This window comes from Apodemus sylvaticus, chromosome 2 (assembly GCF_947179515.1).
Source record: "Apodemus sylvaticus chromosome 2, mApoSyl1.1, whole genome shotgun sequence".
In the NCBI taxonomy this organism is placed as follows: Eukaryota; Metazoa; Chordata; class Mammalia; order Rodentia; family Muridae; genus Apodemus; species Apodemus sylvaticus.
In genome coordinates, this window is record NC_067473.1 from 28,382,203 (window position 1) to 28,408,997 (window position 26,795).

The 26,795-nt window shown below is 40.4% G+C and overlaps 1 protein-coding gene across 1 annotated transcript in view; it reads left to right on the plus strand.

The window, feature by feature from the left end:
* The window catches only part of Col1a2 (collagen type I alpha 2 chain), a 35,540-nt gene extending 25,486 nt beyond the window's left edge, over positions 1-10,054 (plus strand). Inside the window, exons 36-52 of the mRNA XM_052173205.1 lie at positions 21-74; positions 153-260; positions 798-851; positions 1,684-1,737; positions 2,685-2,846; positions 3,513-3,620; positions 4,303-4,410; positions 4,775-4,828; positions 4,916-5,023; positions 5,148-5,201; positions 5,540-5,647; positions 6,127-6,180; positions 6,304-6,411; positions 6,729-6,987; positions 7,583-7,767; positions 8,439-8,681; positions 9,561-10,054. Of these exons, the coding sequence (XP_052029165.1) occupies positions 21-74; positions 153-260; positions 798-851; positions 1,684-1,737; positions 2,685-2,846; positions 3,513-3,620; positions 4,303-4,410; positions 4,775-4,828; positions 4,916-5,023; positions 5,148-5,201; positions 5,540-5,647; positions 6,127-6,180; positions 6,304-6,411; positions 6,729-6,987; positions 7,583-7,767; positions 8,439-8,681; positions 9,561-9,707 (1,968 nt within the window). The 3' untranslated portion in view covers positions 9,708-10,054. The remainder of the gene's footprint in view (positions 1-20; positions 75-152; positions 261-797; positions 852-1,683; positions 1,738-2,684; positions 2,847-3,512; positions 3,621-4,302; positions 4,411-4,774; positions 4,829-4,915; positions 5,024-5,147; positions 5,202-5,539; positions 5,648-6,126; positions 6,181-6,303; positions 6,412-6,728; positions 6,988-7,582; positions 7,768-8,438; positions 8,682-9,560) is intronic.
* Positions 10,055-26,795: the final 16,741 nt, after the last annotated feature.

A 26,795-nucleotide genomic window follows, 5' to 3' on the forward strand; every position in this document is an offset into this window, starting at 1 on the left:
CATCTTTATCTCCCACCTAGGGTGAACGTGGTGAAGTTGGCCCTGCTGGTCCCAATGGATTTGCTGGTCCTGCTGTGAGTATCACATAAGGAGATCACTCTGACATTACAGTGAGTCAGAAGGCCAGTGCTCACTGCTGTTCCTCCCAACAGGGTGCTGCTGGCCAACCTGGTGCTAAAGGAGAAAAGGGAACCAAAGGGCCTAAGGGTGAAAACGGCATCGTTGGTCCAGCTGGACCTGTTGGAGCTGCTGGCCCATCTGTAAGTTGAACTCACTATTGACCAACATACCCAAGCATTTTTATAATCCAATATGTGCCCATTAAGTGCCTACTGTCTACTAAGCATTCCAGATAAAAGATTACACACACACACACACACACACATACACACACATATGGTAGTTTTCTAGACAGGATTTCTCTGTGTAGGCCTAGCTGTCCTAGAACTTACTCTGTAGACCAGGATGGCCTCAAACTTAAGAGATCTGCCTGTCTCTGCCTCCCAAGTGCTGGGATAAAAGGCATGGGCCACCACACCCTACAAGACTATTTTTTTAATCACATTTAAACACCATGTAAAAGTTTTGTAAATATCTTGTTTTCATTCTTCAGTGATCCATGGGGTGTTACTAGTTGGAATGGAACATTTATTTCATGTGACATAGATGACTGTGTTTCATTTCTACATTTTCTTCGAGGGTAGAAGGGCTAGAGAATGAGCCACGGGAAAACAAGCGTGACATGTATGAGAGTTATAGTTTTGTGATCTGAAGCCACCTTTTTTGCTTGCATTTAGGGTCCTAATGGCCCACCTGGTCCTGTTGGAAGTCGTGGTGACGGAGGGCCCCCTGTGAGTATTTACAATTGACTTTTCTTTCTTAGCTTACTTATTTGTGACAGTTGGAAAGTTTAAGAATGCTGGTAAATTTGAACTGTGAAAAAGGAGGGTCTTGAGAGTCCTGTTCATTCCAATCTAATCAGAAAAATTACGAAGTTCACCAGTAGTGAGCTTAAAGTCCGCTACACAGGCATTAACTCAACCCCAGCATCAACTCAGGGTAGCAGAGGCTGCTACTCCCTCACAGGGGAATAAGCAGGGTCAAACTCAGGCAGTTTAATTGGGAAAAAGAACAAGGATTCCTCTGGTACCTCATATCCTTTTGTTAATGTCTCAATTCTTCTGACTGGCATGAGCCTCCTTGTCATGCCAGGTTTTCACCCCAACTCCCTAGAGACTCAGAGGTCCCCAGGAAAGAGTCCCTCTCCCGTTTTTCCTACTTAGGCAATACTTAATACTCTGGCTCAATTTCATACTTCCTTCTATAAACAACACTCCCTTTTCTAGTTTCCCCTCCCTCTCACCCAGCCCAGGTGGTCAATAAACATTCATATATCCTAATGAAAATAGCTTATATTCTCCCATCTCACCATCAGATAACCTGCTAGCATTTCAGAAAGTACCAACCATCTTAGTGTAAAATGTAGACATTACATCTACTAGCATACTGATAAGATGTATAGACTCTTAAAGCCTTCAGGACCCTAGCTAAGTGCCCCCTACCTGAAGCTGAGGGATTCTTCTGTGGATCATCTTTAGTCCCATGATAATTTTCCAAAGGGAAAAGACCTTTTCTTATCATAATTCCTAGAGTTGACTGAGTTTGAATGTGCTTGCTTCTTAGGGTATGACTGGCTTCCCTGGTGCTGCTGGACGGACTGGTCCCCCTGGACCCAGTGTGAGTGCATCATTCCCAATGTATCTCCATTTACTCTCACCAGAAGACCAGGCCACTGGTAGGAAATTAGGGGAGAAAATATTTATTAAAACAAATTATTAATATTTGCTAATACTGTCCTGATTTAAAATTCTCTTTCATGAATGATTAAAATCATTGCAAATTATATTTTAAAATATCAATCTAAGTACTGTTATTCATTTAAATACCAGAACCCTTTGGAATGCTCAATCTCTTTTTACAAAGAAAAATGCAACAAGAGCTTTGGTCACATATCTGATATTTCTCTGCCTAATTACCCTTTATAGCTAACATTCTGCCTCCATTCTAAAGCTATAATTGTTCCTGAATTTAAAGGTAGTGTGGTCTCTAACTTAATTCTCATTCAGACCCTCCTGTCAGGACTCAAGAGAATTTAATTAATTATCAAGGATTAAGTATTCCAGTTGAGGTTTCAGGGGGAAAGAAATAGCAAAGATGTTGATTTCTTGGAATCTTTTACACATTCATAACAGAAAAAAAAGTCTTCATTCCTTGGAGGCATTTAATTAAACCTAGTCGGAAGCACACGAGTTCCTTAGTTATGAACAGAATGCCAGGGTTGGCTGTGCTTAAGAAGAAATGGGCAGAGTCTGCAAGAATCCAAAGTCCCCTTCAACTAAGACTTAATCAGCAGACTTAAATCTCTTCCTCATTCTGATCCCAATGTGCCAGGGTACCAGTGACATAACATGTCTTTTCTTTATCACTAAAATGTCCTACTTATTCTGCCTCATCAATTAGCTTTGTTACAGGCAGGAAGAAGAATATTAACAGTTCCAAAAATGGCTGAGATAACATATTTCAGAGTGACATTGTTCAAATCCTAGTATCTACGAGCAAGACAACTCCCCTCCAGGTCTGTAACAACTCACAGAAAACAAATGACCTTATACATATGATCACAGGGTATTACTGGCCCCCCTGGTCCCCCTGGTGCTGCTGGTAAAGAAGGAATTCGTGGTCCCCGAGGTGACCAAGGTCCAGTTGGCCGAACAGGAGAAACAGGTGCATCTGGTCCCCCTGGATTTGCTGGTGAAAAGGGTCCCTCTGGAGAACCTGGTTCTGCAGTAAGTGATTTCAAACTCCTTTCTCTCAATACTTAAGTTGAGTTAGAATAAAGCCCCTTTACAAATCCTCAAGTGGTATATATCTATTAGTGAGTAATGCGGGCTCTCCAGTTGAGCTCGGTTGAGCCAAGAAATCTGTCCAACACGCAATAAGGTGTTGTGGTTGGTAGCAGATGCACCAAAAGCACATGATAAGAATGACAGAGGATGAGGGAGTGCAACAGCCCTTTGTGCTCTCTAGGGACCCAAGAATTAGCACAGAATCCTACCGCTGTAGCCAGCCTTCTGTAAACTAATCAAGCTTCATAAACTGCTGATTCCTTAAATATTCCTGGTTCAGAGTTACAGCAGTTCTGCAAAATGCCTGCATTAGACCTTCAAAGTCAAGGTCAAAATTTTCTTCCCTGAATAGAGTCTATAAAGATTAAATCCACTCCCCCAATGACTCTATTAATCTCAACTACATATATACATATATACATACCAAAATGTAAATTTACTGTTATCCTCAGAAAGAAAAAGACATTCAAGGATGTGTCCCACCAAATAGAAGTCACTGGCCTGTTCCTAAACCCAGGAGCCCCCGTTTTCACAATCCTTGAGCTAATCTGTATTATGAGATAAGGTCTTACCAGTAATAATCAGTCATTTTTTTCTTTCATCTAGGGACCCCCTGGTACTGCAGGTCCTCAGGGCCTTCTTGGTGCTCCCGGTATTCTGGGTCTCCCTGGTTCTAGAGGTGAACGTGGCCTGCCGGGTATTGCTGGTGCTCTGGTGAGTTTGATGCCATTCTGATTCCCATTAACATAATAAAAGATTTTAAAAGCTGCCACTTCAAACGTGACAGATTGATCGCTGAATAACTCCACTTAAGATTTTTCTACTCATGGCATTTTCTTTATACAGATTACATGTCACCTATCTGGGAAGCTTTAATACTACCTTACTTAGACACACACTATAAAGGCACAGCTTAACATTATGCAGAATGATTTTTTGTTCTTTCTGCACACTTAAGAATGATATAAGCTCTAATTGCATTTACTTCTCTGTGATGTGAATTCCTGGCATCATTATCCCCGCAAGAAGGATGGGATTGTTCGCGGGAAGTTCATGAATCATTTCATTTAACCCTATACATGACAGCAGCTTGAAACCATCTTTGATCCAGAAACTATCAACGTTATGAATTAATTTTATTTGTGATGCATTTCATGCCATCAGACCCTCCTCTCACTCCCATACAGAGCCACATCCACACAACTGATCCTCTAACTGTAGGGAAGACAGAGCAAGGCTATCTTGCTACAGTGATCCCTACAATGTTGTACCCGATCTACATTCAACTTGCCTTTTCTCTTTTAAACTAGAAATTTGGGGGAGTTATTTTGGCCAGGGAAGATCAGCATTCTGTCTGATGATAGTGATGTTATTTTTCTCTTCTCTGTCACTCTAGGGTGAACCTGGTCCTCTGGGCATCGCAGGCCCTCCTGGGGCCCGTGGTCCCCCTGGTGCTGTAGGCAGCCCTGGAGTTAACGGTGCCCCTGGTGAAGCTGGTCGTGATGTGAGTGCAATACTTGGTTTGTTAAAATAAAACCAAGCAGGATTTCACTGTGTGTCAACTTCCAGTGTTGAAATGAGGCTTCACACCCTGAGTTTCTAAACTTGAAAATGTACTTCTCCATATAATGATCTTTCTTCGCAGTAAAACTGTGAGGATTGCTTGGGGTTGAAAATGGTCTTTAATTGGCAGACTGTACATTGCGGCTCCAATGTTCAAAATATCTCTAAAAAATAAATTAGGAGGGTCTTGCTCCCTTTTTTTAAACGGAACACTGGGAATAATGAGGGCAGAGTATCAGAGACAGCAAAACTAATGGATCACAGAACCTCACCAAAGCACCTTAATTTGCATGGTTTTCTCATAGGGTAACCCTGGCAGTGATGGTCCCCCAGGTCGTGATGGTCAACCTGGACACAAGGTCAGTATATTTTTTCACCTTTCTCTGATTTAAGAGTGATCAAGATACCGACAGATTAGTGCTAAGCTTCACTTTTGCCTCTGGTAGGGAGAGCGTGGTTACCCTGGCAACATTGGTCCGGCTGGTGCTGCAGGTGCTCCTGGTCCTCACGGTTCTGTGGGTCCTGCTGGGAAACATGGAAACCGCGGTGAACCTGTAAGTATGCAAATGTTGTCACCCTTGTGAACTTTACTGTGGCCTCACACCTGAGCACTGAGGACAGCAAGAGGATGATCTTGAACTTGGCTGATGAGTTCTGCTTTTCTTTTCTAATTCACAGGGTCCTGCTGGTTCTGTTGGTCCCGTTGGTGCTGTTGGTCCAAGAGGTCCTAGTGTATGTACATGGTGATAATTAACACTTAAGAATTAAGAAGAATGATTCTAAACCATCTACTTAGACAATAGATAATATAAGAGGCTAGACTTTGGCACTTTAGTCCATGGTGAGGAATGATTCAGATGACTTCATCGATTTTAAGTCTATTCTGCTTGTTCGTATTAGTTAGTCATAAGTAACTGCTCAGTTAAAGGAGATGGCAGAGAAGATGGTAGCCCAGTTAGACTTTTGCATGCCTCAAGTTTTCTTTGTAAATGGATTAAACATCCTTTGAAGAGAAATAAGTGATATTGCTCTAAAAGAGTAGAAACACATCTCTTTCTCTTTCTTTATAGGGTCCTCAAGGTATCCGAGGTGACAAAGGAGAGCCTGGTGACAAAGGGCCCAGAGGTCTTCCTGGCTTAAAAGGACACAATGGATTGCAGGGTCTTCCTGGTCTTGCTGTAGGTGAAAAGTGACCATCTTTCATGAGTTCTAACCTGATTGGTCTTTAGGACCCTCCTCTGACGCCCACTGTCACTTTGTAAAACACCCTGCCTTCTTTCCACTCATTCCACTTCTCCAGCTAACACCTCCTCTCTGAGAGAATCTGATTTCATAGTCTAACACACAGAGGTAAGGGTTAAAGGAGCCAGAAACGTCCGTGTATTAACATCTCCTGGCAACGGCGTCCTTCAACTGTACTTAAAATAAATATAATTAGAAGGATGACTAATATGGCACTGTTCAAATAGCTTGTAGAAAAAAATAATTGAGCATAATAGATATAATGGAAGAAAAGAGCCCCACTTTGCATTCTCAATTTTCTCAATCTAGAGTCCATTGAAATGAAAGTTTTCCATTCAATTTGGGAAGAAAAAAAAAACTATCTACTGACTCATGTTCTGAAAGTATAATTTTTTTCTCTGTGCTCTCTTTAAAGGGCCTACATGGTGACCAAGGAGCTCCTGGCCCAGTGGGTCCTGCTGGTCCCAGGGTAAGTGAATCAAAACTGAAGTTCTTCTCGTGAACTAAAGAATTATGCGGGCAGTAAGCCCTAGGCTACTGTTACCTGTGGGGTTTCACTCATTTATAAGCACTCAGTATCCTTTCTCTTTAGGGTCCTGCTGGTCCTTCTGGCCCTGTTGGCAAAGATGGTAGATCAGGACATCCTGGACCAGTTGGGCCGGCTGGTGTTCGTGGCTCTCAGGGCAGCCAAGGTCCCGCCGTAAGTATGACTTGGAGGGATAGCTCAGGGCCTCTCTGACCAGAGGCATGCTTCCTTCAGACTAAACTGACAAGATTTTGATAGCACTCAGGAGTAGATTCAGTAACTCTCTGAAAAGTCTGTCAACTGTTTGTATAGGTGGCTTTTTCAAACCTTCACTTTGTGACTGAGATCAAGTAGTCTGTTTACATAAGCATGTTCCTTTTTCTCATATTAGAACATGTACTGATACGAAACACACCTGAAACTTTCCTGTCCTAGCTGCCTCTTCCACCATGAGCCAATGTAAAGCCGTCTCTCTGACTCTTACTTCACAGGGTCCCCCTGGTCCCCCTGGGCCTCCTGGGCCTCCTGGTATCAGCGGAGGTGGCTATGACTTTGGTTTTGAAGGAGACTTCTACAGGGCTGACCAGCCTCGCTCACAGCCTTCACTCAGACCCAAGGACTATGAAGTTGATGCAACTCTGAAATCCCTCAATAACCAGATTGAGACCCTTCTCACTCCTGAAGGCTCTAGAAAGAACCCTGCTCGCACATGCCGGGACTTAAGACTCAGCCACCCAGAGTGGAACAGCGGTGGGTTGAACAGTCAAACCACACTGGTCCCTCATATGCTGACCTTTCCAAAATCAATGTCTATTGATGCTTAGAACAAACACGTATTTGGGCCCCAAAAGTCTACACTGTCAAAATTCATACCCAGCTAATGAAATATCATTGGCTTCTTCTGCCCACTTCCACCCTTAAGTCTGTTGAGTTGTTTATTCCTTTACTCCCAGGACTAGGGATTAAATATCAGGCCTTAGACATGCTAGCCAAATGTCCAACACAGAGTTCCACCCCCGTAAAAAGGATACGTTTTTTTTACACTTTGTTTTAAGACCAGGTCTCACTAAACTGGCCTTGGATTCGCTCTAGTCTTAGTGGGCCTTTTAAGCTTTGATTCTCCTGCCTGGGGGGGGGGGGGGGTCTAAACACTCTGATTGGATGTTTCACGAAGACAAGGGGACTCTTAAAAATAGTCAACCCCTTCCCACAAACTGTGGAATAGGTGATGTAACAGCACCATCAAAACGTTTTCTTATGGGAATCAATATTATTGACAAATTATTATTATTAGAACCAACATTTTTTCAGTAAGCTTACCAGCTGGATTTTCTTTCCTAAAAAGATTACTACTGGATTGACCCTAACCAAGGATGTACTATGGATGCCATCAAAGTGTACTGTGATTTCTCAACTGGTGAAACCTGCATCCAAGCCCAACCTGTAAACACCCCAGCCAAGAACGCGTACAGCCGAGCCCAGGCCAACAAGCATGTCTGGTTAGGAGAGACTATCAATGGTGGAAGCCAGGTACAGAATTCTCCAAGTATTCCTCATTCTCCTAAATATGATTTTCTTAGCATCATTTGCTTTTTAATTGTTTGGACTTTCATCCTTTACCTTCATGAACTTATTAAAAGAAACCACTCTTTTCGTAAATTCCAAGTCTGTCATAGACCGTGTATTAAAAGATTGGACACATTCATCTAATTCAACGTTATTATTCAAATTTGACCTAATGGGTAATCATTGGAGAACTAGCTAATGCGATTCCATGTAAAGGTGCATCAGCCAGTCGATAGCCCCCCAGCTATGGATGTATATTTCAGGATGTGGGCATCGTCTCTGAATTTTTAATCAAACCTTCCCACCGATGTTACCGAATGACACTAGAATCCAGTACATTCCAGAAAACAGAATGAGGTCTGACTCCATCTCACAGTCACAAATTCTAACGAGGAGAAACATTTGCAGTGATGCATAACTGAGTCAGATGCTCTTTTTTGATGACCCTGCCCTCAGCAGGTAGATTTTATGGTCCTCAAAGCAACTTAAGCTTTAACAAGCACGCCAAGTTTCCTTTGAAAGCACCCTTTTCCTAAGCCCGGATTGACTCCATGATGTCTCCGTTACGTATTTGACTGTTTTATTTGAGTGTTAGTCTGAGGCGTCTATCTAAGAGTCCTCACTTTCTCCTCCAGTTTGAATACAACGTAGAAGGGGTGTCCTCCAAGGAAATGGCCACTCAGCTCGCCTTCATGCGCTTGCTGGCCAACCGTGCCTCTCAGAACATCACCTACCACTGTAAGAACAGCATCGCCTACCTGGATGAGGAGACCGGCAGCTTGAACAAAGCAGTGCTTCTGCAGGGTTCCAACGATGTCGAACTTGTTGCTGAGGGCAACAGCAGGTTCACCTACTCCGTGCTTGTCGATGGCTGCTCCGTAAGTAATGGGAAAATGGCGGGAGGACAATTTATTTTAGGGAATGAGGTGAGCGGTTCTAACTTAGGCTATCAAATGAAAAGATGAATGAGAGGCCTAGCTTAATTGATCTTTCTTTTTAAAATGCACTTAAGTGCATCCAACAGTTCTCTGATAACCTCAGGAATTCATATTAGATACCGCCTTCTATGTGACTCACACACTGAACTAACTCCTATGCCCACAGTCCTTGATTTCCCCTCAGCATTAGAAGTTCCTTGGTATTAGCATCTACCAAAAATTTAAAACTCATTGATGTTTAAAATGCTTCAGTTGCACCTAATACTATGGTCTACATCCAATTTTTTTGTAGACTTTTTTCATGTATAAAAGTATGTAATATGTTTTATATGATATGCTCTAAGTAGAACAAAATGTTAAGTGTAAAATTAAAGCATATCTACCCAATTCTCTACACACATACACACACACACACACACACACACACAAGATACACAAACACACCACACACATACAAGATACACAAACACACCACATATATAAATACACACACACACACACACGCGCGCGCGCGCGCGCACGCACGCACACACACACACGTGTACACACACACACACACACACACACACCATATACTCACCTTTAAAAGAATATTTATTCAAATGTATTTGAAACTTATCCTAAGTGAGAATCATTCCCTGAGAGACAACCTTGACACTGTATGTCAACAATGAACCTCTTAAACAGAAACACCTATCTTCAGAAAAGTATGGATGGCCGAGAAATGGCTTTCCTAGACTCTGACACATAGTTGTGAGTCAGATGCAACTGTAGTGCCCTTATGTATTCTCCTTCTTTCCCATTTCTTTTATTATACAGAAAAAGACAAATGAATGGGGCAAGACAATCATTGAATACAAAACAAACAAGCCATCTCGCCTGCCGTTCCTCGACATTGCACCTCTGGACATCGGTGGTGCTGACCAAGAATTCCGTGTGGAGGTTGGCCCTGTCTGTTTCAAATGAGTGAACTCAACCTAAATTAAAAACCAAAAGCCCCTGAAAAAACTCTCTCTTTGCCATCTCTTCCTTTAAAAAAAAAAAAACCTGAAAGCTGAATCCTTCCATGTCTTCTATACACCTACATCTTAAACTGTGGGCAAAAAAGAAGGATTGGTCAGAGCAGTGTGCAATATGATCCAACTAAGTCTCCTCCCTTGGCCCCTCCCCAAAATGTCTGCAGTGTTATTTTTGTGGTTTTTCTTTTTTTGTTTTTTTTAACACTCTGACACCTGTTGTGGACATTGTCAACCTTTGTAAGAAAACCCAAATAAAAATTGAAAAATAAAATAAAAAGAAACCCGTGAACATTCGCACCACTTGTGGCTTCTGACTGTCTTCCACAGAGGGAAGTTTAAGACCCAAACTTCCAAAGGTTTGAACTACCTCAAGACACTTTTCCTGTGAGTGTAGACCACCCCAGTGGGAGTTGACCCAGACATGAACTGAGGTACTTGTTTTGTTTTGCTTGCGACACAAAGGTGCTAATTAGTAGTATTTCAGATACTTGAAGAATATGGATGGTGCTGGAAGAATTACAGAAGAAACCATCCTCCACATTGACGTGCATTGTGTGGGATTTTTAATTTGACTTAGTGGTCCCCTTTCTCATCTTATCCCCAACTCAAGGAACGCCCAGACTCTTTCTTCTTCAGATTCAGCATTCATTCTCTGCCAGCCTGTTTCCTTCTTCCCCATGGTTCCAAAGAGCTCTTGTTTCTTGGACAAGCAGAAAATTGAATTGTACCTATTTTGTATATGTGAGATGTTTAAATAAATTGTGAAAAATAAAATAAAGCATGTTTGGTTTTCCAAAAGAAAATATTGAGTAAAATTTCCTTGCTTCGATGCTCTTTGCCATGTGAATCTAAATTTTTACCATCCATTAGAACAAGTGAACCTCATTGGAAATAAATTATTTAAAAAAAAGAAAAAGAAAGAGCTCAGAACAAGGAAGAAACTAAGCTCCAGTTTCTGCCACATTCCTTGGAGCTAAGTGACCTTTAGCCTCTATACCTGGGTTTCCGCTTCCAAGCTGATAACACAGGGAGGAATTCTGTTCTGCACTGTGATGCATCTGTGACTCAGAATACCTGGTACCTAAGCAACATGATACTGTTGATCTCTGTTTTTCATAAGCAAAGGTCCATAGAAACTTACCCATCAAGCACTTTGTAACTATGGCTGAAGGGTGGTCTATGCACAATTAATATTATCAACTAAAACAGTTTCAAATAGTCAGTGAAAATGCCACACACTTAACTATGCTGCAACTGAGTACAATGCCTGTTAAGAAGTAATGTGTGTGCTGCCAATCAGCACAGACAGTTGTGGATAATAGTACCAAGAACACCCACCTGCCAAATCAAGTTCATTTGCCTCCCCTGCACCTTTCAATGACATCTTTAAGAGACTTAAACATAGTAATGTGTCAAGTAAAATGTTAAGATTCATTTAGAACTTATTCCCTGATGCAGAACGTAATTGTTATTGTAATATTTGCCTCCTGTTATAAGTCATCTCAAGATTCAATTAGTTTAAAAGCAAAAGACCGAACATGAGGAAAATTTTAAGATTAACTCTAAAAAGTTAGCAAGGTCTACTAACCAAATGGTAATATCAAGTGGAGACCATCCTCCCACTGGAATCTGAGTACTGTGATACTTGCTAAGATACAAATGCACAGTCATCATCCCCTAAGTCCAGACCCCCTACAGAGTCGTTGTTTGTGCTACCTGTGAAATTTTGATTCCTAGGCCAAGTAGGTAACTCAAGTCTCTGCATACCCTTGATATATCTAACATCCAATGTCTGACAGGCATGAGTCTATCACCCAATCACACAATATCAAGAAAACTAAAACCCTGTCATCAAAATCCTATAACTCCCTCAAATTAATCTTTGGAATAGCAAAGGCAAAGGCGTGTGATAAAATTGTTAGAAGTCTCTGGGTTGAATATAAGTGTGGCTTGTGGCTAGTGATATGAGGAAAAGAACCAGAATTTCATGAGTACCAACTGTGGCCCAAATATGCATTAGAATAGTTACACCTGAGCCTCTTCTGCCAACAGATTTCCAAGCTAACAGTCTTCATAATCACTATCTCCAATGCATCACTACATAAAAAGGAAATAAATAACATTTAATAGCTAACAACGAGGAAATATGTTATATTCAAGATACTAATAGAACAAAAATTTAAAGTTTTGATACCCTAATAACCATTATGAGGATGACTAAACAAAAGAAAGCCTGCTTTTAAATGCCTGTCTTTACAGGTTTATTAAATATGCTTGTAAAAATACCAAGAGTGGGTGCTCAGGACAACCATGTCCTACATTTTCAAAATTTGCTATAATATAGTTTTATGACCTGTATCATTTCCAACAAATTATTTCAAAAGAAATTAGTCATAATCTTCACGAAAGAGTGATCACCTCTAAGAATGAGATGTCTGTCATCCCACTCAGCTTCTTCCTCAGACAGTGAGGAAAAGCTTACCAAGTCTCTAGCATGTACCAGTTCCCCCTGAGCAATACTAGGAATGATGCCCAAATCTACCTGCACCTTATCTGAGAGCAGTGAGTGCCCTTAAAGTTTATGCAGCTCACTTGCTAGGACAGAATAATTCTATGTATGAATAGTCTTTTAGTCCAAGTTCTATGCAAGGATAACAGGACACAATCAATTAGAGGATCTCTGGGGAGACTAATCTCAGTCTCATACAAAACATTGATATTTGGCCAACCAGCTTCTATTGCAGATTTCACTCCCCCTTACAATCCCTCTCTGGCTATATGCTTCTGTCTAGAAACCACATATCAGAATAATCCAGTGCTTATGGACTCAGTTGGTCCATAGTGACTATTCCTAGAGTCTGGGCTAAGAATACGGCTGCAGAGTTATGTCCAAAGATTTGACCCTCCCATAATCAGTCATCTCTTCGAGGCTAATCCACAGCTCCGACGGATTCTTCACGGGACTTTCTCTGATCCTAATGTAATTTAGCCACTGACACCTTGAATGTGAGAGAGAAGAAAGTGGCACTTGAGAGAAGGATCCTGGGAGGACATTAATCAAGTCATTCAAAATTCTAAATCAACATCGTTAACACACAGGCCTAGAGTAGACACCCAAGCAATGCTAGGTGCATTTATTTTCTTTCAGACCAAAAAAAAAAAAAAAACTTTTTAAAAATGCTATTCTCCCTAATATCATCGACAAGGAAGCTCAGAGATTGGATGATAGATACGAAAAGTTGGAATGCCATTCTGTGTCAGAACAACGATCCATCCAGATCAGTAGTTCTTAGCCTTCCTAATGTTTTGACCCTTTTATAAAGTTCCTCACGGTGTGGTGACCCCAAACCATAAAATTGTTTAAACTCCACAAAAGGAGAACCGTTGACCTAGATAAAGATTTTTTTTCCCTGACAGTGTAATTAGGGAAATTTTGGAAGAAAGTGGTTGGCACGTCTCATTAAGCTAGCCTTAGAACTTCCATTTAATGACCTAATTGTACATCTTCTTTGTACATAAACATATCGAAACGATTCCAGAACCCTCTATTGGTATTACAGTACCAATAGACAAACAAAGGCTGACTCGTGAGCTCTATTCCCTGGCCCCCGGAACCCTTTAGCTGAACTGGCCCGGTATTCAACAGCTCGGTACCGTTAGGGGGCGCCAGTAACTGCAGGAGTGGTACTGTCTTAGCCCGTAAAGACTGACTTATCCCTGCAGCTCAAGAAAATGAGCAAGCACTTTGTGGTCAGGAACATGGGTTTACTAGCCTGGAGGTCTTGGGCAAATCTCCGAAATTAGAGGAAGGTAGAGTTTACATTCTGGCTTTTGCATACTTCTTTACCAATTCACAGAACCCTGGGTAGCCCAGTAGGCATGCGCAGAGGGACCGTGTAAAGTGACCCCCGCTTCTCTTCCAGTCACTCACAATAGCTTTTTCATTTAACTTCGAACTCCTGGCTCTCCAATTTAGGGAGAGTCTTGAATTTTAAATTTAATTAGCATTGCTATCTCACAATGTCTCACGTAGAACGTGATCTGAGGCAGTCAACCAGCATCATCCAAACAAGTAGACATTTCTCTTTCATCCTTCCACTTCCCTGGCGTGAGACCTTTCTCTTGTCCCCAGTCAGGCTTAATCAAACCAGCCTTGGATTCGGTCACGTCAAAATGAACCTATCCCTAGAACCTCTATAAAGAAGAGCAAATGAAGTAAACAATGGTCAGTCGTTGAATTGCTATAACCCCTTTAGATAAAGGAAGAGTTTGTTAGTTATTTAACTGTAAACAAACATTTAATCTACAAAAGACTACAAGATTTTAAGAAACATGCTGGTAGTACATGACTAACCTTCTAAAAAAGAGAAAATGGTGGGAGTGGGGGTACAAGGTACCAAGAGCATCCTATGCTACATAGCAAGATCCTGTTTTTAAAAAGACAATAATTGCTTCCCCCAAACTTTCAAATGTCTTATAACCTAGTTTCCTCACCTGAATTCTCCTAAGCAAAACTATTATTCTAAGTCCAAGCTATAGAGCCAATTCGGGCCAGAATTAATGATCCTGCTGGAATCTAGAAATGACAAACTATAAACTTGTATTAAAATAAATGTATCAATGCAAAAATGGGTTTTATCGTTAAAGTGGGGGCTGTTTTGGAGTGTAGGGTTTAACCAGCGCCTCTATTAACCATTAAAAGGTAAGAAGAAAACAGAAGCAATCTTTTTCGAATGGAATGTGTTGACTGAGAGGCAAGATAAGATCCCGACAAAGAAAAACACTATCTACTGAGTCGATGGACTTTACCCACAGGACGGCACTCCAGGTCCACTGCTCCCCCTTCTGGCTGTATCGTAGAATACCCCCAATGCAGACCATTTGAATGGAAACACAGTTCCTACAAGAGAAACAAAAGCTTTCCTCTTCCTTACCTGACCCAGATGTACTCCTTTGTCCAGTTCCTTTCTGGTCTACTTCCACACACTCACTCCCCGCCCCCAATTCTTGCCTACTCTCTCCTTTGATAGCCTTCTCTATCTATCGCTAATCTCCCACCGGAATTGATAAGCAGTCGAACAGCGGCAGATATTAAGTCCCACGGACAACAACCGTCTGGGTATAGAGACCCAGATTCTGCAGAAGTTGTCCCAAATTGTGGTGAGTTGAAGTAAGCAACCAACCTCCGAGGATTTAAACAAGGGGAAGGAATTGGAGATGGGAGGGAGGGTAAGTTGGAAAGGCTATTTTTGAAGAGAGTCAAGAGAACATTGGAAAAAGAAAAAGAAAAGAAAGCAAGACAAATCCAAGGGCTTCGGACTTGGAGCCATCTGCATTTTTATCCTCTTCATGATCTCCACCTGTAAAATCTGGTGTGCTCAGTGATGACAGGCGAGTTGTGAGTATAAGACAGGGCACCACAGAACTGCTCTGTAATGTTGGTAAGACTAGACACTCATCCATCAGGACCACCTGTGTTCTCTGCCCCGAAAGAGCCAAATCTCCACCATCAAAACTAGAAGTCACCTTCCGTGGGCACCATCCTCTCAAGGCACAGGGAGATTAAATGATAACGAATCCGGATTTCAATTACACATCAATTTCTCCTACTATAGCGAGATCTACTAATCCCTAAACCCTCCCAAGTCTGTTGAGTTCTATTACTCTACCTAATAAAAACATACCTGGGTTTTATTAACAGTTTCAAATGTTTAATATATAAATTCATACTAACCTTCCCATCTTCACAATTTTAAAAAAATTGTAAAGTAAAATTGCCGGCAGAAATAAAGACTTGCTGTAACCTGCAGCGGCTGCCATTAGATACAGGAGGTTTTGAAATGAAGACTCCATGACTTAGACCTGGCCTTTGTGCTGACTGGGGACTTCTATACAATGCACTGTAACTCACACGTCTGCAGAATGACTGACACTCGAGTTTTTCAATTTGATTTTTCTGAAAACTCTGGCAGTGGAAATACTAACTCAAGTATTATCAGCCCAAGAAATGATCATAATTATTAAATTCTTGCCATCAGGGACTCTCTTGGCTTATATGAATTTACTCAAGGGCTTTAAACATCATTAAATCACCTATTATCGCTGGTGCTTTGCACGGCTATATGAGTGATGTTATAATATATCCACTTCAAAGAAACATAGATGATTTGATTATAATTGTTTCCATCATGGTTTTTCTATCACTGATTATAGATCTACTTTCCCTTATAATACAGAGGTCTGGAATAATTTCTAAACTGTTATCAATGTAACTAAATTAAAATTTCCATTTACTATTTTGCTCATCACCATAAGATTTGTTCCTAATCAAATGAATCTTTAAAGAAGACAAAGAAGAAGAAGAAGAAGAAGAAGAAGAAGAAGAAGAAGAAGAAGAAGAAGAAGAAGAAGAAGAAGAAGAAGAAGAAGAAGAAAATTGCTTCAGATACAACGTCTAGAAATTTCTCCTTTTACAAGTTTCTCCAGATTGCTTGCAATGAATATTTGCTCTCAGTTACTGCTCAAGGTGATATATTAAAATTTTAAGGTCCACACATTTTCTAAGATTTTTCCTTCAGCTAAGCTATCACAAGAACAATCACTCGAACACTATAAATTACAAGAAAGAACCTCAATTTTCCTGGCTCTACAGGAGAGGGCTATCTATCACAAACGCTGCTAACTCCACTAAATCCTTTGAAGCTTTGAAGAGAGAAAGGCAAATTGATGCCCAAAAGGTGTGTTTTCTCACCAATGCACAAATCAAACAGTGTATTTTGTAAGATTTGCAGGGTTACCAGACCTTTCTTCATTCTCACCTTTGTGAGGAATTCGTAACTTGAGACTAATTCAATAAAACAGATTGATTTGGGGATGGTTAAAAAAAAATAACCAAAAAAAAACAAAACAAAACAACAACAACAACAACAAAAAAAAAAAAAAAAAAAACACCTCTAGCTTCTTTTTCAAGCTAGAAAAAAAAAGTGCGAATGGTTTAGCTGCCCCATATCACAGATATTATGATGGAATTGGTCCAAAATATTGTTTTTAAAAGCCCCCTTGTAAATTATAATTTGCAAGCTATCTTAGCAGAATTAGTCTAAAGCCACAGGGCTCTAAAAGCCTCCTTCATCTCACTGGCTAAGCTGGATGTTTGTATATATGCCTTCTCCCCAGCAGTATGGAGTATTCTGCAAGGCTTTCCCAAACCCTACCAAATACTGTCCAAACCAGAGTTTCTGGAGTGAGCCCAGGATACCCACATTGTTAATCAGAGTACCGAGGTAATTCTCATGTACTCTGAAAATCTAGGCATACTGTTGTCCCCACATTCAAAGATGATCCTGCACCACTCTCCACAGTGTTGAGGACGGTAGCTCTCGGGTTGTGGATGCTCTAAGCGGCTTTAAAAGAGAACATGTAACAGCTCATTGAACATGTGAGTGATTAATTTTGGAACAGTTGCAGTATTACAAATGTGATTACTTATTGCAAACCCAATTAATCCAGTCAGGAGGAATGTTAATTACCAAGGAGTGTGAAAATTAGCATGAGTGCATGACTAAGTGCCCAAATTTTAGCTTATTACATTGTCTGTCTGCTAATTTACTTTCAGGGCCCTTCTTGGGGGAAGTCTCATGTATGTTCGTGCGTGTGAACGATAAGGTAACATTAGTCCTCACTCCAGGGTTGATTAAGTCATCTTGGGACTTTCCCAATTAGCAAAACTCACAGCTTTAGAAATGGCCACCCTGGCATATTAAATAGAGTTACTGAAATTTACATCCAAGGATGTGCTAATCGAATCAAATAGGTAGAAGTAACATTTTTATTACTTAAGCAATGGCCCTGAAGCTACATGGTTAGCTAATAGTTACTTGGAGTTCACAAAATCTTCCCTATCTTCCACTTGCCCCACGCAAGACCTTCAGGGAAAGCTACAACTCCTGTCTTCCTCCCATCTCCAGGGGGCGCTTCAATTCACCCAAAACTCCCTTCACCCAAAACTCCCGAAATGGCTGGCACTCACTCACAACATGATTCCAAAAATTAGGAAAAAGCAAGGCACGAGATATAGACAGAAAAATGAAAAGCAAATCAAGTCAGAGTGTAATTGATTTTAAGAAATGAAATGAAACAAAACTCAAAACAGTCATCTCATTTCCAGTACCAGCAATGCAACATGAATCAAAATGAACCCTGATATAATAGAGAGCAATTAGGAAGGCCGCCAAGTTCCCATGAAACCAGCCCTCCAAAGGAAACAGACACAAGTTACTAGGGCTGTGTGTGGGTGACCAACCCGGGTCCTCTAGGTCTGAGGGTAAATCAAGGGGGAAAGGTTAGCTAAGCTGATGCACTTGGCTTCTCCCTTGTGAGAATTTAAGCCTGGGAAGAGAGACCAGCAGAGAATAGTGGAGCTCTTGATGAGAAGGCAAACCAAAGGGAGACAGTAGACAATGGCTATCAGCCCCACCCCAAGGGTCCCAGGCTAGGCTTGTGTTGTTCCTCAAACTAGAATCATTCGGAATCCTCCAACTTCCCTTTGTGCTTAAGTGAGAAAAAATTTCTTGATGTCGAATAAAACGAAAGTATTTTAATATAAACAGAATATAGACTACAAGGAAATATTCAAGTAAGCAGAAGCAAAAACCGACCTTTGAAATGTCTGCAGTGATAAAGCACCCAGGGAAGGGGCATTTTTTTGGGGGGAGGGGGTAGATAATGGATATTTGTCATTTGTTCATTTACTGCAAGCCAGGGAGGCACTGATGACATTTGTCCCTCGCTATCTGCTCAAGGATGTTTATATAATGATAGCAAACAGCCTTGGAAGACAGAGATAGTGTTTGTCTCCAGAGCAAGGAGCAAGTGACTGTCCAGTATATCAAAGATAATGTCTGTCTCCAGGACACATCAGACAGGTTGGCTCAGAGCACATTGTAAAAGACTCAGCTTCCAGATGAGGTGTTACTCAACTGTGACACGACCGCTTGGGTTACTCAATGTGGTCCCCACGGGACATGGGGGCAAAGAACCTGAAAGCAAGCAGAGAGCTCACATTCCTTGCCTTCTTGGAATAAAGTCCTTCATCTCTATGACCCCAGGAGTCACATGTCCGTGTCAGCATTTATTAAACTGTGGCAGGCTAATATCTTAGTGTTAGAAATCTAGAAAATGTTCAGGCCCTTCACGGTTTTTTTTTTAACAAACATTTCAAATAATTCATCTCAGAATGAAGCCTCTTCCACTCTGTATTGCTGCCTTCCAAGTTGCCTAGCAACTCCCTGGTCACCATTGATCTGACAGTCTGCAGTCACCACGCTATTTAGAAAAGTGTGTCTCAACCGTATGCCTATGGAGATGACTTGCTTTCTCTTCTCTGCCTGACAAATACCGTGGACATTAGTGAGCTTGGATAATTTTATGTTGAGCGATCGTTGAGTGAAAGAAGCAGTCATGAAAATGACCATATAGTGCTGTGTTCACACAGTTATGTTCAAACCCGTAGCCAACTTTTGTCTGTTCCAACTGTTTTCTTGAATAGTAGATAGCGCAGATCCACTTTGGGGGGGGGGGGGGTCCAAGCCGTAGGGAACTGAGCACGGGACATCCTGCTCTGATTAGCTCTCTCCTCCAGGCACACAATGTAGCTTCAGGGAGCTCCTCCACGACAGGAACTTGTGACTTTCAGCCCTTTCTTCCACAAGCTCCATCTTTTATCTGGTTCATCTGCCTCCTGTGTATCTGTTCTTTAAAATGTGCAGTTATAAAATTGTATCCCTCTTCTAGTTCTGTGGAAAGGACTCAGTCTCAGCTCACACAGCCCCAGCAGCCTCTAGATTGATGTCTTTTTAGTTAGATATCCCTTCCTAAACATTCACAGGTTACTAAACATGGCTGTCTGGACAATGGATGCCATAGTAAGGCAGTCTCTAAGGAGATGAAGCTACGAAAGCAACAGCACAAGCACCAGCTAGAGTACTAGTCCCTCACTGCGTTCTAGATAAAATAGAAACAGCGCCGGATTCAGATATGTGAAATGTCAACACCTCTGTGCCCTTCTCCCATTCTTCCCATGTTCTGTCTCTTCTGAAATATATATATATACATTTGTCTTCATAAATGTGAACATTCTGTCTTCTCATTAAGTGTCAAAATACAAACAGATCTTAGACGGACGTTTTAAAAAGTCTGGCAGTAACAGGTCCAAAGAACATGGCACAGCACAGGGGAGCAGGATGCTGAAATATGAAAAAAGCAAGGTGCCACTGCTTCAGTAAGTAGGAGGACAAGCCGGGATATCAGGGAACGCTTGCAATTGCAGCACCTTGTATACCGAGGCAGGAGGGTGGCAAGTTCAAGGTCAGCCATGGCTAATAAAGACATCATCTCAAAAAGAAGATGAAAAGAAAACAGACAGAAGAGAAGGATACAAGGAAAAGACGGAGAAATGAAAGGGGAAGAGGAAGGGCAGGAGGGGAGGAAGAGATGAAAGGGCAGAAAATGCAGGACAAAGGCCACATGGCTACACTTCTTTCAAAAAAGGATAGTTCTGACAAGAATTTAGGCCAAAGGTGCTTTCATATACAATTAAAGTAAAAATTGCTTCAAATTTCTTGGAAAGGAACTTAAAGTAAAGGGCCAAAGGCTTAATGGTGTTTATCCTTCTAACACATTTTATTTCACACCTACATCTTGGTAAGTGGCAAATGTTTGATTGTTCTAAAGTGTTTTGCTAACCGGGCTGGGAAGAAAGTTTTGGCCCAAAGGAGTGTGATTCCAGCTTTCTCTCCACTGCTTGGTCCAGAGCAGCTCCCAACTGTCCAGATCGTCCTCCACCACAGAGGGCCAGCACAGCTGTCCAGAACATTCTACATCTGAAGGTAAGCCATGCATGCCCACATAAACACCACAGGAAACTTTGGGGGGTGCCATGACTACTTGCAACACAAAACTGAGAGACAGAACAAGAGAGCCCCAGCTCTCAAAAAAGAAAAAAAATACACTCTGAGCTGTGACCACTACCCATGTAACCATCTGAACAGCAGCAAATGATCTGACAATAAAGATTGTGTGTGTGTGTGTGTGTGTGTGTGTGTGTGTGTGTGTGTGTGTGTGTGTGTTTTACGTTTTCTTGCATTTGCTTCCATCAAGGACAAGCCCTAACCGGTTGACATAAGATCACCACTTGTCCTCCCTTCGTGTTCTCAGCAACAGAGGAGTAAATGAGTCTCAGGGACTGACTCTCAACAGCCGTAAGTGCATGTGCAAAAATAAGGGCTGACCCTAACATCATGTCTCAGGCCAGTTGTCTTGGTGTTATTTATACCAACCTTGGAAATTAACCAAATGCCTAAGAATAGTGGACTGGTTAACACAGACATGCAGCGGCCATATGATGGATGGCAGGACAGTTATTTTGAATGTTCTCAAAGTATAGCTAATGATGTGGAAAAAATTAATAACCTTGCTTTAAAATAAACAAGTAAGGCACAATGGAATTACTTCTAGTGTAGACGTTACCCTTTTGAAACTAGCACGTAATGAGGAAAAAAAAATCATCTTACCCAGTCAGTCAAGATTACACTTGAAAGTCTCAGACCAGATCCCAAATGCCATGGGTGCTACATAAATCGCTTTTGTATACTGGATAGCTGTCTCTATAAATGGGCATCAGAAACTACTTGGTTTGAAATTAAGCCATATTGCAAAGGAAATATATATATATAATATATATTATATGTTATATATTATTTACATTGTAAATATACTTGCAAAATTATTAAATTTTATATATTTATAAAATTTCTAAAGCATATACACTTACATTATATAAATTTCTAAAACATACATTTATATTATATAATGTATTTATTTTATTATTTATAAAATATATAAATTTATATAACTATATAATATATTTATGAGATTAGTATAAGTAATATGTGTTTATATATTATATATTCTATCTATATATTAGATATATAGATAGAATATATATTCTATCAAAATAATAGTCACTGGAACAAAAATACCCATAATATGACAGATCCATACAGTGGAATTGATTTAAAAATACTAAATTTTAATGATCTTCTCTTCTTATTCCATAGTATACATTCATTAGGTAAAGAAAGAAAGAAATTTAAAATAAAGGTTCTACTTTTATTGACATTTAAAAATGTGTTTAAATCATCTCTTGTACTCAGCACATGTGTAAATGGTGTGTAGTGATTATCTGTATACCTCATTATATGCGACATAAGTTCAAACATTATGTTTGATGCAGATATGCATAAAAACCAAGAAAGCATATGTACAAAAACATTTATATCCATCATCACTAATGACACAATAGATACTGCCAGACAATGAGTTCTTTTATCTTTCTGTAGCCTTCAGAAGTATTAAATGAATATATATTACTTTCATTATAAAGAAAAATGATTATTTTTAAATGGCATTCACAAAAAATTGGTGTCTTTAACATTAAGCTTTTCTTTATTATAAATGCTTAATACATAGTTTTTAGTGGACCAATTCTGTATCAAAAGACAAATGATGTAGTTAAAATTTTACTGCTCAATAAAGAATAAGAATACATCTGTGGTCAAGGATGTTTCAGTCTGCAGGATGACATTATTCTACCTTAGCAAAACAGAACTTTAAAGAAAACTGAACAGGAGACAGGAAAATCTCCGTACATGGAACTGAACATTAAGTTGCTCTTGTTAAGGCTAAAAAAATTCTGTCTAGGTGTGGATTATGTAAATAGACCTGTGGAGTCTATAAAGAATTGCTTCAGGGAGACTTTCGAGGCTTCCATAAATCCCTACTGTTTAGCTGCCTCCCTGAAATGCCATTAAGACACACATCACCCCGGTACCTTCTCTCCCATTCATAAAGGGTGCATAGATGCATTCACATAAGTGGACATTTCTTACTGAAATACAAATGTCACTCTAGTAGGTCCGGTTCCATGATGGGAAAGAATAAATGCCTCATACCAGAAGGATTTAAATGAGGTCAGTTAAAATTCCTCCTTGATTATGCAAAATTACTAGTGGCTGAGCCATTGTGTCAGATGTGCAATGAAGATTAAATTGTAAGAGTGCATTTTAAATTATCGGCATTAAACTGAATTAATAAATCGAGCAAAGACGCAGTTCAAGTAGGATTGAAAGCTTCTGCAGAAACTAGGCTGTTTGGAGCCATTAGCAACACAGCTACAAAGAAAGAATATCTTATCAGAAAGCTGTGGAGGTTGCGGAAAATTAATAGAGACTCTTAGACCCAATCTTGGTGTAGAATTACATGGAAAGGATTAGGAAGTGAGGGGAAGGTAATTAAATAGAAAGAACAGCCGGAAAGAACCAAAAAGCAAAAGATCCCCTCACCATCTGTTGGCAATCATCAAAATTTATTTGATCTTATTGCATATTTACTCTGTAATGGGGAAAAAATAAACCTTATTCTAATGAACGAATAAGTGGGGTGAACGAAGAATTTCATTATAGCAGAGCTCATCAGTGCAGCAAGGAAAATCTCTCCCATTGCAAAATTACACATACAATTAATGCAACCTAATTGTTTCCATCTTTGTCCTGGCCCCTGATATCTGTGCCACTAAAAGATTCCTCTGTTTTCTTTGCCTTTTGTGATGATGTCGGACATAGCCTTTCGCTATCTCTGTCATTTCAGTGTCAGTGCTTATTATGTGTTTGTCTATACAATCTGTTCTTATGAAATTTCTGGGGGACAATGTGTATCCATCACGAAAGTAGGTCAATGTGCCACTTAGGTCTCCCCCATCTAATTGACATCAGCACCTGTGATTTTGTTATCAGTTAAGGGGTTGCTGGCTGCACTATGTAATTCTATGAAGCAGAAAATTCATTATTTTCCTTTCCTTCTGGCTCTTATATCTTATCAAATACAAAATTTTCCTGTTTCTCCTACCTGCTTTGTGGTAAATATTTGGTAGTTTCTTTTCTTGCCCCCAGCCCTCAGCTCTTGTTCAACTTGCCTTTCAGGATTTGATGTAAGGACTTTAGGTTTTTTTCATTCCTGAAAAATCCATCTTCTATTATCCATCCAGAGAAAACACAAAAACACGAATCTGGTCTTTAAAACCCACTTTAGAATATTTATTTCCGGGGCATAGACAGAGTCATCTCAAAGGCTTCCAAATGACGAAACAAAACAAAACAAACAAAAATTAACCTTCAGTACAAACAAATCCCCTACCTATTAACCCCCCCCACAACAAAGTCTTCTTCCTCAGCTCAGAGTTTACCCCCTCCAGCCAAACCAGAGTAATTTATAAAACAACCACTAATAAATAATTAAGCAATTTTTATCATAATCAACTCCTGACATGCCTCAGGGGTGAATATTCCCATGTGTTCTTGAGTTCTGTGCTGTGCATTAGTATTTAAAAATTAGCTGCTTTGGTTAGAGGCAGAGAGAAGGCCTCTCAGGGAAGGCAGGGCAGGCCATGTAGGCAGCTGTCACTTGGTTCATCTGTGCAGAGGTCTTCGTGTCGTGCAGCCGCATCTTCGTATCTCTGAATACATATTAGTGTTGCCCACCAGTCAAGCTGAGCAGGGTGCAGCTGCACAGAGAGCTGTAGGTTTTCCTTTATTAAAAAATGATTGAAACGATGTCATTCTTTGTCTAACATCATCTTTCACGTCCCTGGCATCACTTTTAACACGCCGGATATTTGAAAGCTTTTATCAGAAAACGCTGGCTCCCTCAAGTCCAAGGCGTTATTTAATTTCGTTCTGGAGTTGCTTGAGGAAAATTAATTTTTGCTTCTATTAATTCTACAGTTATATTTTGGTCTGGCGGATGGACTATTTAACAGCTCACATAATCAGTAAAGTTACTGCGAAAGCATGGGGTGTGTTAATCAGAGACTCTCGCATACAAGGTTGTTTCCTTCTTGTTTATTTTCTCAAGCCTTTCCTTTGCAGGAAACGGCCATCTGCTGATGGCAACGCAGTGGGATGTCACACAAAGCAGTGGCTCCTTGGACATGGTGCTCATTCCTCATTGGACACTCACATATCTTGACAAATACTGATACTCAAATCTCTCCATCACCGCCCATCACTCTACTTGCATGTGTGAAGTGGTCTGCAGTTCCTATTGGTTACTGTGCTAAATGCCACTTAGAAAGGTGCTCAAATGTCTGGAGACATTTGTATTCTACAAAAGAGATGAATGGACTGTTAACTTGAAGATAACAAACCGCACTTTCCAACATTTTCCTTTGTAGAGAAAGTGGACAAGAGTTATCCATATGCTATCTGGTAGTCTTAAAAGCTGAACTAAGATACACAATCTTGCTATATCTGTGAATGTTATTGTTTTGAAATAGAAGGAAACTGCTCTATTTTTACACTACAGAAATCACAATTAAAATCTTTGACCGTGCCCCTCGAATCTTTAAAACTACATATACACATAAGGTAGATGAGGGATTCTTTATCAAAATGTAAGCCAACTGTATATATATTGTGGTGTAGTTTGCAGACATTTTTGCTAGTGTCGTGGAAATTTTTCATGTCATTAGATATCACCCAGAAGATGATTATCAATATATATCATACATTTTTGTTTATCAATTGCAAAACAATTACAAAATGAACATGAAGAAAATAATCATTAAGGGAAAATTTAAATCGCAACAACATTCTAAAATATGGAAGTTTTTTTTCACAACCTTTAGGGTAAGGAACCATTTAAGGCCTTGGCACATTTATAGAGTGTGTGTGTGTGTGTGTGTGTGTGTGTGTAAAGTCATACACCCTAATTGGGCTGTGAGGTCAGATGCGTTTTTCAAATGCTAGCAGGCCTTTTGCAGAGGTCTGTTTTTCTGCTAGACCATTGGGCCTGCAAAGGGAATTTTCTCATTTATTTCATGGGTGATGTTCACCCAAGGAAGTTTTCTTTTATATTTTCCTTGGCATTTTTTGCTTTGCTTACACATTCGTGTGTACGTGTCTATTTGTATAACGTGCAACTCGTCACATCTGGAAAGTGTTTGAATGTGTCGTGAGGTAAGCAGGTATCCTTGCACCCAGGCCGAGACAAGGTCTCTATCACATCATAAATTCTCGTGCATGCATTCGAATTTTGATTTGTGCCAGTGGAGTGACGAAAACTGCGGCTCACTCACTGAGCTTTCTTCCTTTCCTACCTGTCTCTTTTAATGTGGCTATGATTTAAAGTGATGGGCTTTTTTCTTACACACCATAAAGCATCATTATTAAAGGCCTACATTTTGATTTCCATACACACATGCGGCTCTGTTCCCGGTGAGGTGGTGCAAGCTTTCTAGAGCAGGCATATACAAAAGACAGAGGCAGAAAGGAAGTAATAATTGCTTTCATCTTGAACTCAGTAGCAAACAATGATAAAACACTGTGGCCCTTTTAATTCTGCAACTATTTTTCACTTTCTGGGTTTGTAGAGGTTGGGGGAGTGCTAGGGGACTATGGGGGGGGGGTGTAAACACAACTCTTTAAAAGGTTTCCTAAAGAGTGACTGCTTTCTTTTTCCAGTCAAGATACCAACTGTGAAATTCCTTATTCTTCCAGTAGAGTTTGAAACCAGTCTTTGAAAGAATTTCAACATGCAAATTCACAATCTGAAAACAGAAGCCCCACCCTTGACTCCCACCCCCCACCCTTGACTCCCACCCCCCACCCCTGACCGCCTTCACCCAACCCCAGCTACTCATTAAAATGAAGAAGCTCCGCTTCCACCAGCGGGTGGCAACCTCAACATGCACACACACCCCCCTTGTCAATGGAACCACTTCACACAAAGAAATTGACTCCCAGTGTCTGACACCCTAGCCCCAGCAGCAGCCACTGCCTTTTAGTTGAGATAACAAAAAACAAAAAGGCCAGACCTGAAGAACTAATCACAACCAGAAACGCTCTGCAACATGCAACCAAATTACCCCCATTAAATGTGGTCCCGGAAAAAAAAAATCAACCATCTTTTTCTGGTTGTAAGT